At 39.9% G+C, this 14,884-nt stretch overlaps 1 protein-coding gene across 1 annotated transcript in view; it reads right to left on the bottom strand.

The window, feature by feature from the left end:
• Positions 1 to 142: 142 nt before the first annotated feature.
• Positions 143 to 14,884, bottom strand: part of LMNTD1 (lamin tail domain containing 1) — a 107,212-nt gene continuing 92,470 nt past the window's right edge. The window contains exon 8 of the mRNA XM_036251510.1: positions 143 to 772. Within this exon, the coding sequence (XP_036107403.1) occupies positions 143 to 772 (630 nt within the window). The remainder of the gene's footprint in view (positions 773 to 14,884) is intronic.

The raw sequence follows: 14,884 nt of genomic DNA on the forward strand, positions 1-14,884 counted from the left end.
GCCGCCCTACCGAGCCCGGGGAGACTCCCAAGGGCTCTTTAAATACGATCTATAAATACTACGGGCTCGGGGCGCGCGCGTCACAGCGGAGGCGGCCTCCCATTGGCCACCGTAACCTCGCTTATGTGCACAGCCCGATTGCTCAACCGGGCGGCGACCTCGGCCGGGAGCGCCCCTCCCCCTCGGCTTGCGCACGGGCACCGGGGCCGCAGGCGGGGACAGTGGGTGGCGATCGCGGAGCGGCGACAGCCAGAATCGCTTGAACTCGGGGACCTTTTGAAGCCTGGAGTCCTGCTGCGGTCCTCTGGGACGCCGGCGGTCTCCCACAAGGATCAGTTTTGGCAAGCTGAAGCCCAACCCTTTTAGACTGGATCTTTTTGCTTTCCACAGAAAGAAAAGACAAAAGTTTTAAGGGGTTCACCCGAGCAAACGCTCTGGGTGGCTCGCAGAGGCACCACGTGAGACCTGGACACGCAGCTACAGCCCTGTCCAATGACTTGCGACTTGGCGTGTTCAAAAAAGGCTTTTGCATGATCACTAGTAAGACCTCGTTAGCTTGAAACCGAAACAAAGAGGATTCGGGAAATGTTAAGATGTACCATTCCTCCTGGTTTAAATCTAAGTTTGTTTTTTTAAAAAATGCAACAATTAGCCAGTATGAAGCTGCGGTGCAGAAACGTTCGCCATCGTGCTTCTTGGAGAAGAGAATCTCTTGTAGCACTTGATAGTGTTTGGCGACTGACCCCGACTTGAGTTGAGGAGGGAGGGGGTGCTGGTGGGGAAGGTCCGAAAGGGAGAAAAAGACCACGCTTTGGAGATGAGAGCAACTCGATGTTGTGGAGTCTCACAGGCACCGAGAATTCTGTCGAGAATGCCATTGATAGCGCGAGCGAGAAAGACGCAGATATTGTTGTATATAAATATTAAGATGTTACAAAATCATTTTTCTCTTCGGGATGTAAACTGAAAGTAGAAACCGTTTTCAATTGTTTGTTCCAAGCATTTTAGGTGCTGTCTATAAAAAAGTGAATCCTTTACTTTTGAGTGGGGTGCGATAAATATGGGGATTTTAATTCCTTCACTTGGTTTTGACATGTTCTGTCGTTAAAGCGCACGCAGCATATTCTAAGGTTCCAAGCCTTCCTGCACAATTATCTGGAGGTGACTGCTGGAAGTCACCTGGTCTTCCTGGTTCTCAGTAAATATTAGTGAAATGATTCAGTTAGACAAAAACATGTATTCAGAAGAGAATAAGCATGTGTCAAAATCAAAGATCCCATTGAGTTATATTTTATAAATGTTCTATTTTATATTCTTCTCCTCTAATTAAAACTAAAAGCTCAAACGGACTCTTGTTATTTGAAAACAATACTTTTAGTTAGTTGGAAGCTAGCGGATTTGCTGCCCTAAAAGCTTTTTAAAAAGTACTTTGGATTTTAACAGAAGAGCGCCGCCTGCTGTCACATGGTTTGTGGGCAACGCACCTGAAAGGTAACTTGTCCAGTGGCAAAGCTGGAAAGGTGAACTTGGGGATGTTTTTCACTAACATCTGGTTGTAAGTCACTTTATAATTCTACCTATTTTAATCATTACTGGCAAGCAAATATGATCATTCAATTGTGAATACCACATTACATATTATTCTCATAATACAAACCAGTTTATGCTTTAAAATCAAGATTAAAAGATAGATGTTTTACAGTCATTATACTCTGCCTTAACAGATACCAATAAAAGAGTTTTAATCATTGAAAATATTTTTTTTGGTTCATTCTTTTTTATTATTATTAATTCATTTATTTTTGTTACGGATGTTTCTCCTTGAAAAAGTTTTTCTAATAATTTTAGTAGTATGTGGTATGAATCATCAAAATGGACTTATTTGAATACAGACTACAGTAAGTTCTCACTTAACTTCATGCGTCGGTTTTTGAAAACTGCAACTTTAAGCAAAACAATGTATAACAAAACCAATTTTATCATAGGCTAACAGACATAAACAAGATGTAAGTGCCTGTGGCATACTTTTGGTCACAAAAAAAATCATCAAATTTCAAAATGAAAACTCAAAAACACTTCTAATACTAGGTACTGAAATAAATGTGAGCTATAAACACATTTAAGAAAGATTAACAAAAACAAGTAATATGATTATTTTCCAATTTGCTTATTTCAGTCCAGGGTCTCGGGTGGCTAGAGCTTCTCCCAGCACTATGGGTGCCTGGTAGGAAAGCTCCCTGGACAGACACCCTTCCATCGCAGGGTGCATGACACACCTACACTCACTCAGACTGGGACCATTCAAACATGCCAGTTCATCTAATGTGCACACGTTTGAGATGTGGGAGAAAAACAGAGTCCCCACACAGGCATGGGTAAAACATGCAAACTCCACATACAGTTGCCCCAGCCAGAACTGATCTTTTTCTCTCTCTCATCATTGTTATAACAAAACTGACCTTGAACAAAACAATGTTATTTTATTGTAATATCTGAATATTTACTGCATTTTCCTTTTCTGTTAAGTTTTTAGTGTTACATTTCTCGTACTAATTCATTTATCTGTTGTCTTTATTAATGTCCGGAAGAAAAAAGATTTTTAAAAAGTCCCAACTAACTTTATAAGTTGAAAACTACACATCTTGGCTGCCACTTCCATTGGTTCTTATTTTTAGAGCTGCTCATCTTGAGGAGGAAAGAGCTACATTCAGAGGTTAGCTGCTGGTACAGCTTTGAGTCATTAGGAGGTATGAGGATAACTGGTAAACCACAAAAGACGAGATAGAGAGGTGTAGGTGTTCTGCTGTAAATGCTAATATGGGCATTTCAGTTGCATTCTTCATATTAAGCACTTTATCACCTTTTGTAGAACCATACAGATAATGATCACAAATTATTCTGTGGTTCTCAATTCTCTCTCAGCTGCAGAGGCAGAAATGGAAATGGAGTCCATTATTGTGCTGAAAAATGTATTTAGAAAAAGCTTAAGCATTCTGTTCTTATATGAACCTGGGGTAAATAATCCAGCACTCTTACAGAAGCACCAACTGTTCCAGCTGTTCTATGAATTGGGCTCCCTTTTCTCAGTTAATGGTGCAGGACCCACATTGTTTTCATATGGTTGGCCCTATGGTCACCATACCACAAACTAGTTCTACAGGTAGAAAGTGAATGCTGGTTGTTGGTGTCATTAGAATATATCTGGCAATAGGTTTATTTAATGGTCTTTACAAATTGTCCTATCTATGGAAGTTCACATTTCTGCTATGCACACAACGTTGGAAAAATGTCAAGGTTTAGGGGTTGATTGGATACACGACAAAAGGCTTATGAATTTGTGGAGCTTCACTGCAGGTAGGTTAGCACAGCCCTGAGATTCTGGGGTGATTCATAAATTACTTATTTGCAGTTGACTGCAATGCTGGCTTTCTGACCTTTGACTGGGAGATGGTCGCTACACTGTGTTACCAATGCCCTTGCTTGCTGACAGGGAGGTTAGATGACCCATATGACATGAAGATGGGAGTATATGCTTTACTGTTGACAAAAGTATAAACTACATACTTACTAAACTTGGGTTTTCTTTCTGTATTGACATATGACTTGAGTTTTGTGTATGTTGAGGAGCTCATACATTTTGGGAAAAATCCAAACTACTTTTGTTTTCATAGAAATAAATTTATAGCAAAATCCAGTTGACATTTATTTTTATAATTACGCCTTCAAAATCATGCTTCCTCACTTAAACACACCTCCCTTTAAGTAATTTTGCTCTGTACATCAGGTGGCCTAAAGAATATTAGTAGCAGAATTACCACTTAATGAGAATTTAATAAATATCAAGGACCATGCCATTTATCAATCAAGGACAGAGCTAGAAGACTTATTTAGAGCCAAATAAGTATTCATTATTTAATAGGAACACAGCTACATCCAATAAAAGGCAATACTTTAGGACATAACTGAACTATATAGAACATTATTTTAGATGTGAACTACAGTGAAAGTCACTTTGGTATATAAAACGACCAGTCATTAGCTTATCTGGTTTCTTAGTCAGTTTGGGCTGCCATAGCAAAACACCATAGATGGGATACCTTAAGAAACAGATTTATTTTCTCACAGTTCTGGAAGCTCCAAGTCCATAATCAGGGTACCAGTGTGGTCAGGTTCTGGTAGGAGCTGTCCTCCTGGCTTGCAGATGACTGCCATCTTGCTGTGTGCTCGCGCGACTTCTTTTTTGCATGTGCTTGGAGGTGTGGGTAGTGAGGAGGGGGGAAGAGAGAGAGATATCTTCCTCTTCTTAGGGACCCACCCTCATGACCTCTTCTAACTCTAATCACCCCTCAAAGGCCCCATTTCCAAATACCATCACTTTGGGGTGAGAGGGTTCAACATATGGATTATGGGAGAACACAATTCATAGCAATGGGAATCTATTCCCTCCTTTTATTTCTGTCAAAAAAATAAATGAAAATAAAAATTTGTTCTCTGATACTTCTTTTAAAATTTTTTATTTGTAAATAATTTTAAATTTAAAAAAAGTTCCAAATATAAGATAAGGAGTTCCTTTATATCCTTTACCTGGCTTCCCCTAATGTTAATAACTTATATAACCATTGTATAATTTTACCTAGAGTAGGCAACCACCAGAGTTCCATAGTTATAATACTATAAACTTATTCAAATGTCACAAATTTCCCCCCTAAAACCCTTTTCTAAAATTTCAGGATACTATACAAAATGAAGTTGTTTTCTTTAGTTTTCTCCAATCTATAACAATTTCTCCTTCTTTCTTTGACTTTAGTGAATGTGACCCTGCTGATGAGTGCTGGCCCGTTATTTTGGAGAATGTCACTCATTTGGGGCTTGTCTGATGTTCTCTCAAGATTAGACTGAGCTTCTGCATTTTTGGCCATACCTCAGACATGACCTTGTATCTTTCTCTGTCATTTCAGAGGACACCTAACATTAATCTGTCTTCTTACTGGTTAGCTTTCCTTGATTACTTGGTAAAGGTGTGTATTTCCTGGGTTTCTTCAAGAAATATTACTATTTTTCCCTTTGTAGAGATATATTCTGGGGGAGATTGTTCTCTGATTCTTGATTGTTTAGTGATGCCTTAAAACAGAAGTGGGGGAGGGAAGGAAACTTCCTGCCTGCAATATGCTATATATTTTCACTCTGTGAGACACACAGTGTCAGACAGAATAACGTGAGGTTATTAGTCCTATTTTAAAGAAGAGGAAGCTACATTTTTTTTTTGGTTTTTATTTATGTTTTTGGTTTAAGTGATTTGACCAAGGTTACAGAGCTAAACCTGTGCTTTTTCATTTTGAGTAACTGTTGGGTTTTCCGAAGAACGTACAAATATAATCACAGAATTTGTGACAATAGAATCCAAAATTCAAATTTGTTTAATACCAGAACATAAATAGATTGTTTCTCTAGTTTTCATGTGCTAGAATTTATAAACTCTTTAAAAGCACATGATAGCCCAGTCTGAAGTATTAATTTAAAACCAGAGCAGGCCCTGGCTGGTTTGCTTCAGTGGTTAGAGCGTTGGCCTGTGGACCAAAGAGTCGTAGGTTTGATCCCAGGCCAGGGCACGTACCTCAGTTGTGGTTCATCCCCAGCCTTGGTTAGGGTTGTGCAGGAGGCAACCAGTCGATGTGTCTCTCTCACATCGATGTTTCTCTCCCTCTCTCTCTGTGTCTCTCCCCCCCTCCCTGCCTCTCCCGTCCTCCTACTCTATCTGAAGGTAAATGGAAATATATCCTCTGGTGAGGATAAAAAAAATTATATATATATATACACACACACATATAATATATATATCATCAAAACTCATTTAAGAAGCCAAGTGCTTAATTAAATCTTGAGTCAGATTATTTAAGTGTTTTTAAATAATTGTGCTCTGGTTTAGGCAAAAATAATAGAGGAACACCATTTGAAAATGTTGTGTCATGATTTAGGGGCCAACCAAAGATACTTTACTACAGATAAATGATGATAAATGAATAACTATAATGATAGCAGCAATTTTTAAGTCATTTAGGATAAGATTTTTTCAATTAAATCATCGCGAATACCTTCTGAATAGAGGTTAAATTTGAGTGAAGGTGAAATGGCACATTATCTAAATTACATTTTTACTGACATAGATAAATGTGTAACATTGCCCAGAATAATTAAGGATCAGGGTGGGTGGGTGGCTCCCATACCAAGCCACCTGTCTTGTCCTGTGCCTAGGGCCACCAGGGACCATTAAACCAACACCCAGGACTCCTGCTCTAGACAAGGCAAGTCTGGCTGAACAGGCCCCTCCTTTTGTACTTGGAAACATCCTCCTCCACTTTCTTGGCCTCCCTCCTTCTCCTCCTCCTCCTCCTCCTCCTCCTCCTCCCCCTCCCCCTCCTCTCCCTTCCCCCTCCTCCTCCTCTTCCCATCCACCCCTGGAAAAATAGACTTCTCAAAAAATGATGTTGGGCAACTGGATATTCATAGGCAAAAATAAAAAATGAGCCTTGGCCTAAGTCTCACATCTTACACAAAAATTAACTCAAAATGGAGCACAGAGTAAATGTCAAATACAAAGCTATAAAACTTTTTAGAAAACAAGTAGGAAAAGACCTTTGTGATTACAGAGTTCTTGGCTCTTAACTCTTTGGCTAGGCAAAGAGTTCTTAGACTTGAAACCCAAAGTAAAATTCATGGAAGGAAAAATTGATATGCACATTTGTTAAGATTGAAAACTTTCTCTGCAAAAGGCCCTGTTAAGAGAATGAAAAGACAAGTTGCAGGGTGTGAGAAAATATTTGCAAAATATATGTTCATAAAAGGACCAATATCTAGAATATATAGTGAACCCTAAAAACTCAACAGTAAAAATCAAAAACCCAAATACATCAAAAACATATGAAGAAACATCTCTTGGAAGAGGATCTATAGATGGTAAATAAGCACATGAAAAAATGTTCAACATCATTTGCCATTATGAAAATGCAAATAAAAACCACAATTATATATCATTACATTTTCCATAAAAAATAGAAAATGCCAAATACTGGAAAAAATTCGAAGTAACTGGATCGCTCATGCTTTGCTGGCGGAAATGTAAAATGGTATAGTTACCCTGCAAAACAATATGGCAATTTCGTAAAAAACTAACTATGCAGGGACCATATAACCCAGGCATTGCAGTCATGGGTATTTGTCCCAGAGAAACAAAAACTCTGTTCACACAAAACCCTGTAGACAATTATTTATAGTAGCTTTATTTATAACTGTCCCCAAATGGAAACAACTTCCAGACGTTCTTCTACAGGTGAATTGTTAAATTGTGGTAACTCCATACCATGGAATACTACTCAGACATAAAAAGGAATGGCCTTTTGACATAGGCAACAACATGGATAAAAATCCAGAGAATTATGTGCGTGAAACAAAGCTAATCCCAAAAGGTTACACATGTGTGAATCCATTTATATGACATTCTTGAAAGGAGAAAATTATAGCAATGGAGAAAAGATGAACACTTGCCATGGGCTAAGGAGAGTATGAGTGGATGAGAAGTGGGTGTGGCTATAAAAGGGACCCTTGAGATGATGGAATTGATCTGTATCTTGAGTGCATCAATGTCAATATCTTGGTTATGATATTGCTCTTATGTGCATTTGTATGCACACAGCTTCACACATCCTGGGTAAAGAGTACATGTAGTCTCTGTATTATTTGTTGCAACAGCCTGTGAATCTACAATCATCTCAAAATAAATAGTGTATTTTAAAAAAAGACTGAAAGTACTTCCCTCACCCTTCAATCCCACCCCCTCCCCAATCTGCCATTAAATATTTTGGTGAGCTTTGTTTCAAATGGTGTGTCAGGACAAAACCCCAGGTTTCAGATAAGGATTCCGTGGCTTTTTAGACCCTTTTATAGATATTAGTCAGATATGCTCACCTTTTCCATTTCATGATATATTCCGGACAATATATTTTTCCAGGGCAATATATCTCCCTCTCTGTTTTTATTAATATAAATTGGTTTATTATAGGCATGTAGAATTCCATTTTTACTATTGATAAGCTTTTAAGTTAGTTAAGGGTTGAATGGTGTCCTCCTCAGCTCCCCCAAAAGATATGTTAAAATCTTAAACCCTAGTACCTCAGAATGTGATCTTATTTAGAAATAGGGTCTTTGCAGAGGTAAACAAGTTAACATTAGGTAATTAGGATGGACCTTAATCTAACATGACTAATGTCCTCATTAAAAAGAGAAAATTTGGAGACAAACATTCACAGAGGGAAGACGACGTGAAGACACACGGGGAGATGCCATGCGAGGACGGGAGACTGGAGTGCTGCATCCACAAACCAAAGATGCCCAGGATTGCCATCAAACCATCTGCAGCTGGGAAGGGGTAAGAGAGAATCCCTTTACTAGTTTCAGAGGGAGTCTAGTCCTGCTGACTCCTTGATTTCAGACTTCTAGCTCCCAGAACTATGAGATCATACATTTCTGGTGTTTTAAGCCATCCAGCAATACTTTTGAATGTTTGTGGTACTTTGTTTTAGCAGCTTTAGGAAACTAATACACTGTTGTTCCTTTTCTTTGCTATTAGCAACTGCTGCAGTGAACATTCTTATGTGCACAGCTTTACACATTTTTGTTATTATTCCTGTAGAATGGGTGCAATTTGTGAATCATAGTATATGTATATAATCCATGTTAGTATGTGTATTAGTCTTCCTGGGCTGAAATAACTAAATACCATAGACTGGGAGGCTTAGGGAACAGAAACTCAATGTTCACAGTTCTGGAGGCTGGGCAATCCAAAGTCAGGGTGCTAGGCATTAGGTTCCTGGTGAGGACCTCTTGCAGATGGCTGCCTTTCTGTTGTGTCCTCACGTGGAGGAAAGAGAGGCAACAAACTGTCCTCTCTTCTTTTTATTTTTTAAACACAATTTTTTTTCTTTATTGATTTTAGAGAGAGAGGAAGGGAGAGGGAGAAAGGGAGAAACATCGATGAGAGAGAACATTGATTGGCTGCCTCCCACATGCCCCCCACTGGAGATCTGGCCCACAACCTGGGCATGTGCCCGGATCAGGAATTGAACTGGCGACCTCTTGGTACATGGGTCAATGCTCAACCACTGAGCCACACCAGCTGGACCTGTCCTCTATTCTTGAAAAACATGAATCCTATGTGAGATTAAGGGCCCACCCTCATGACCACATCTAATCCTAATTACCTCCCAAATGTCCCTTCTCCAATACTATCACAGGGGATTTGGACTTTAACATGTGAATTTGGGGGGTATACAATTCAGTCCATAGCAGTATGTATATAATACAAAACACACTTCCAAATTACTCTTGTAGGCATTATTTTAATGTGTGAAACCAGGGGAAATTTTATCATTTGGGGGGAATTGGGCCTGGAGTTGCAATTTCTATAGGAAGCCACTTCCTTATATAGCAATTATTGTACCACCCAGACATTTTAATCTCAGTGATGTGTGAGTGGGGTGTTATTGTGTAGCTGTTAGCATCTCAGAGCACAGCCGCACTGTGTAGTGCCACCCTTTGGACTCAGTTGCAGAGGAAAACCACAGCTGGTCTCCCTCCTGCCTGATCTTGTGTGTCCTTCCTCTGGCCCTTCACGAGCCCCTCCTCCTCCTTCCTCTCTTCCCTATCCTCACACGTCAACACTTGTTTTTGGAAAAAGACTATAGTGTAAATAATTTACACAGTTTTAAAGATTTAACCAAATGTGCCTTTCCTTCCACCACATGTGCTCTTTAAGCCTGGAATGTAGGCATTCATGAGCAGATGAAGGGAGGGTTGGAAAAGGAAGGGCCAGTCTGGGTGCACTTAAAAATCAGGCAGAGGCCCTCGAGTCCTGCATGAACCTGGCTGGCACGGCATTGCCCACTCTCCCTCCCTTTCTGAGCCCTTAGGCGGCGTGTACGTGTAATGTCCCGTCTTCAGGCACCCGTGGGCAAAAGACCCACGAAAGGGGGATGAAGACAACGGTTCCGATGGAGAAGGCGAGTGGACGAGTAGTTGAACGACTCACCTCTTTCTCACCGCAGGTTAAATCTTTATTCTCCTGTTACTTTTTGGAAGTGGGGAAGGCAACACGTCGCTTCTGTATGGAGAAAATACTTGGAGGATAAACTATAAAAAGATGCTGACGTCCTAGCTCAGCTTCAGAGAAGGCCCCGCATCTCTTCCTCCTAGCCCAACCCCGCCTCCCTTCTCAGGGTTTCTCGTCAGCTTTTCTTTCTCCGTCCTGAGTGGGTTTGTTTTTTCATGTGCTGTTGACAACATAAACGATGAATTTAGTGAGAGCGTGGTTGAACTTTGGGGTAAAGCTAAAGCACAGCTGTTTCCTTTCTCTCATGCGTTTTTTTTTTTTTTTCTCCTCCCCATCATTTTTTCCTTTAAGCTTGGACATTTGATATTTTAAAAAATTAGCCAACTATCTGTATTTTAGAATCAAAATTGGTTTTTGAAAACATCAGACTCATTTTTCTTCATTAAAGCGCCTGAATGTTCCAGGACTCTAGCCACTTGCTGTTAAATATTAAGAGATGCTGGACTGTTTTGAATGGGAGTGTAGCTGTGGTATAGTTTTTTGTTTTTTTCCTTTCCCTTGCACACACCTCAGGAAGGAAAAAACAGAAACACCCTTTAGACTACTCTGCGAGGAGTACATTTTAAGCTCATAATAACCGCAAACAAGCAAAACCTTTGTGTTTAGCAGAGAGTGGGTCTGGAGGAGAAGAGAATGTTTTAAAAGACACAGAACATTGGGCTCCTCTCAGGAAGAAATGCTGTGCTTTCTAAAAGCTGTTTACCAAGGGAAAGGATGGGAGAAAATGTACCCATCACTGGGGCGTTTGAATCCCTACCGCTGACTTCAGTTTCTAAGATGAATGATCTGTGTAAATAAAACTAAAATTACCTCAGCTTTCCGTATGCAATATTTTTCTTCCTTTTTTGTTCGTGGTTGGCACTCCAGTTTGAGTCAAGCTTGTAAGTAAAGCACTACATTTTTAGACAGTAAATACTTCCAGAATGAACCAGATCTTTTATACTCCCAGCCTCATCGTCTTACAACACCTGAGTGGAAATAAATCTTCATTTGAGGAAGCAACATAAAAGTTTGACATTTATAAAGATATTAGTCCCATGAAACATTAGACTTTTCACCAGGGAATTCCCATATTTACAACTGTCTATTACACATTTTCTAACTTCTTGCCTTGACATGCTTTCAGATTCATTCTTTCTAAAACCAATTTTATCAGCTTTCTCTGGTCCCTCACCAAATTTATTCATTCATTGAAGAAAAAAAAAAAAAGAATGCTTTCTCTATGCTAGGCACTGGCTAGGTGTTAGGACTACAGTGGTGATGGAGACAGTATCAGCCATTATGGGACTTACATTTTAATGGGAGAGGTCTGGGAGAAAGTAGTAACTGTCTTAATGACTGCACAGTCACAATCAAGACAGATGTTGTGAAGGAGATGTGCAGTGCTTTGGATGAGTTTAACTGGGGGACTCTGTCCTACTTTGGGGAGTCAGGGAAACTTTACTAAGGAAGGAGTGCCTGAACTGAGCTCTAAAAATGACCGGACACCCCCTGCCAGGATGCTATGGGTGGGTCCAGGGAAATCCACAGCCTCCGGAAGGACCTGAATTGTGAGGAAACCTGATGTGTTAAGGAAACTGGAAAAAGGCTGGGTTTCTGGGATAGAGAATGAAGAGAGAGTGATGTGAGGTTTAGTCTGGTGAAGTAGGCTAGAACATGAACTCCTTCGGGCCACCTTGAATTTTATTTTAAGAGTAATAGAAAGCCATAGAAACATTTGAAGCAGGAGAAAAATTGAGCTTAAAAAGATTTAACTTAAAAAGAATAAAACATAGTAATAACTCTGGCTGCTTTGAAGAGAATTGAAGTGGAACTCAGGTAGAGTTTTTGCTCATCTAGCACATTTTCCCTTTCTCCCTGCTTGTGGGGAACCCCTTCCATGTGATTTGGGTGGGGTTGACTCTCCTTTATCTCCCAGCACAGGGATGGGCACATAACCTATTTCATATATAACTAATCAGAATTCCCTGTTTTCCTGGCCTCAGTGTGTGGTTCAGAGGTGGGCACATGAGCCCAGCTACGCTAATCAACACCCTCTCCAGGACTTCTGCTGAGACTCTCAGGAAAGAGAGGATCCCTGTCTCTCCAGGATGGCTAGCTGTAATGACCAGGTTAGACCATCAAGGACAAGGTTAGCCATCTTTTCCATCATTTGAGGAAAGACATTTGATAATAAAACCAACATAGAGGGAAAGACAACTAAGAGATGGAGAGAATGGTGGATTCCAGAATAAGTTAGGCAAATCCGTAGATGTAGTTATGTCTAGTTCACTCCCTCTTGGAGATGTGATCCATAAATAGCCAGAAACGTTCCTCGTATTCTATAGAAGGTAGTGTCTATCTGGCTGACCTTTGGTAAACCAGACCTCCCACAATGATATCATGGTTCCCTTCAGTTCATCAGATCTTCACTGAGTGACTACTGTATACCAGAGATGATGCTCAGCCCTGAGAATATGATGGCTGGGAGTCCTTGCACGCTAACAGAGACAGTCCAGGTGGTTAAGCAAAGGCGTAGAGTTAGGAGATGTGGGTTGAGTCCTGCTTTACCGCTTAACTCTGACTTTAGGCACGTTGGTTAAAGATTCTTTGAACTTCAGCATCCTCATTGATCAAAATTATATAATGATAGTAATAAAAATAATAACACCCAATTCACAGAGGTGTAGTAACTAAAATAATATTTGTGAGGAAAATATAGTTTTTAGATTGCTGCATAGATGCCAGTTATTGTTCTCAATAGCCATTTACTACGACGGGCGAGAATAGACATCATTATCCTGAACCTTGGAAGCTTGGGAAGCCAGAGTCCAGGATGATTAAGCACCTTGTGCAGAATCACGCAGCCTGTTGTATGCGGTGCTCGTGTCAGAACACAGGTCTGTGCATTCTGTTGTTTCCACCCCACTGCGCTGCAAGAATCTGATGCATTCCTGTTGGTAAGCACAGCCTGTCTATTTTTTAAATGATTCTGGGACACATCTGAAGAACCATAACATGAGGTTAAAAAAAAAATTAAACCTCTGTTTTGCATTTTTCTTGGCAGCTTGGAGGGAACATATTTTTCTGGGCATGTTTGGAAATGGATGACAGTTTTTGATTCTTATCCATATCCTCCAGGCTCTCTTTGGGACTCTTTTAGAGATTATCTTCGGGGTTCAGAAAAGCATCATGCCATTTTATTCGTCAAATCCTCAGGGTTTTAGGAGTTTTGAGTCTTATTTCCCTGTCTGCCCTTTCATTGTGGCTATTATTTTTTATATATAATATTCATAATTCATTTTGTTGGAGATTTCATTTTATGTATTTAAGCCAATAAATATGTATGACTGTTAGAGAAGGACCAAAGCGCCCGAGCTGTGAGTGCTGGCAGCAACGACAGGGCATCGTGTCGTAAAGCAGACCGTGGGGATCACATCACTGCGCTCCTCTGCACAAGCTGCATGATTGAGAAGAGAATGGGAATCATCTTCTGCTGAAATTCATCATAGGAACATCTTTGAAGCATATTGGAAATGGATGATAAAATTAGAAGGACACGGTTTATTTCACTTGGAAAATTGTAATCCCTTATGGGAGATCTGGGTTTACAGACTTCAGAGTTTTGGCTTTGTTCAAGATTCCTTGAGTCGTTGGGTGGCTGGAAAATGTGATTTAAATTCACTCCTTGAAAATTGGAATAATCAGAGTTCATAACGCGGTACTTGGCATTTGAGAGTTAATTATGCTAATGGTCAATGTTTATTGTATGATTATTATGTGGCAGACCATATGCTAAAGACTTTACTAGCTATATAACTCATTTAATCCTCTTCATATTCTGGGAGTTATGCACAATTATTGTTCTTATTTTATAGATAAGACAACTGTGGTAGGAATTTTTCAGTGCCTTACAATTACCTGTTGGTCAATTAACATGTTGGTCTTTTCCTCTCGACCTGAATTTGTGAGGGTAGGCATTGACCCCTCATAGCATCTGTCTCCCACGCACAGCAGACTCTCATTCCCAGGCAGTCAACAGATACGCCCTAATCTATGCTTCAGAAAACCGCTGTGTGTAGGATGAACTAAGGTGTGGAAAGACAAGGTAAGGAAAGAGTTGAAACTATTTTAATTGTTTAGGTAAATTAAATAAGGACTTATATGTGGATTAAAAAATAGAAATGTCACCGCCTTTCAGAACTTTCATCAGTGTTAAAGAAGAAATAGGGCAAAGGAGTGAAAGGATGATATAAGTTACATCAGGGTGTTCTTGGCATTATCCTGCTGGAATCCTAGTCTGCACCTATGGTGGACATCACTAATCAACAGCAGAATTCTTCCTCCATGAGCCTGGACTTGGCCTGGGAATCCTCCTCAACTCAATGCTTTTAGTTCCTGCAACAATTAGAGTAGGCACACACAAATGGAAAATATTTGCCGTTCCAGGTTTATTGTATGCAACTTCTCAAGCTCAGATGTAGGAGAGAGATCACTGAGTGTGGGGGATAGCAAAAATGCTGGCATATGTTATGATATTTTTGGAAGTAATTAAAATACATATTTTATCACAAATGCATTTTTATATACTTCTATGGCAACTTTTATTTTGGTATAATTTCAAACTTTTAGGAAAGTTGCAGAAAAGGATTGCTTTATACCTTTAATACAAATTCACCAATTGTATATATTTTGCCTCACTTGCAGTCTATCATTCCATTTACCCATATATCTGTCTACGTA

The sequence above is a fragment of the Molossus molossus genome, unplaced genomic scaffold (assembly GCF_014108415.1).
Source record: "Molossus molossus isolate mMolMol1 unplaced genomic scaffold, mMolMol1.p scaffold_m16_p_10, whole genome shotgun sequence".
NCBI lineage: Eukaryota > Metazoa > Chordata > Mammalia > Chiroptera > Molossidae > Molossus > Molossus molossus.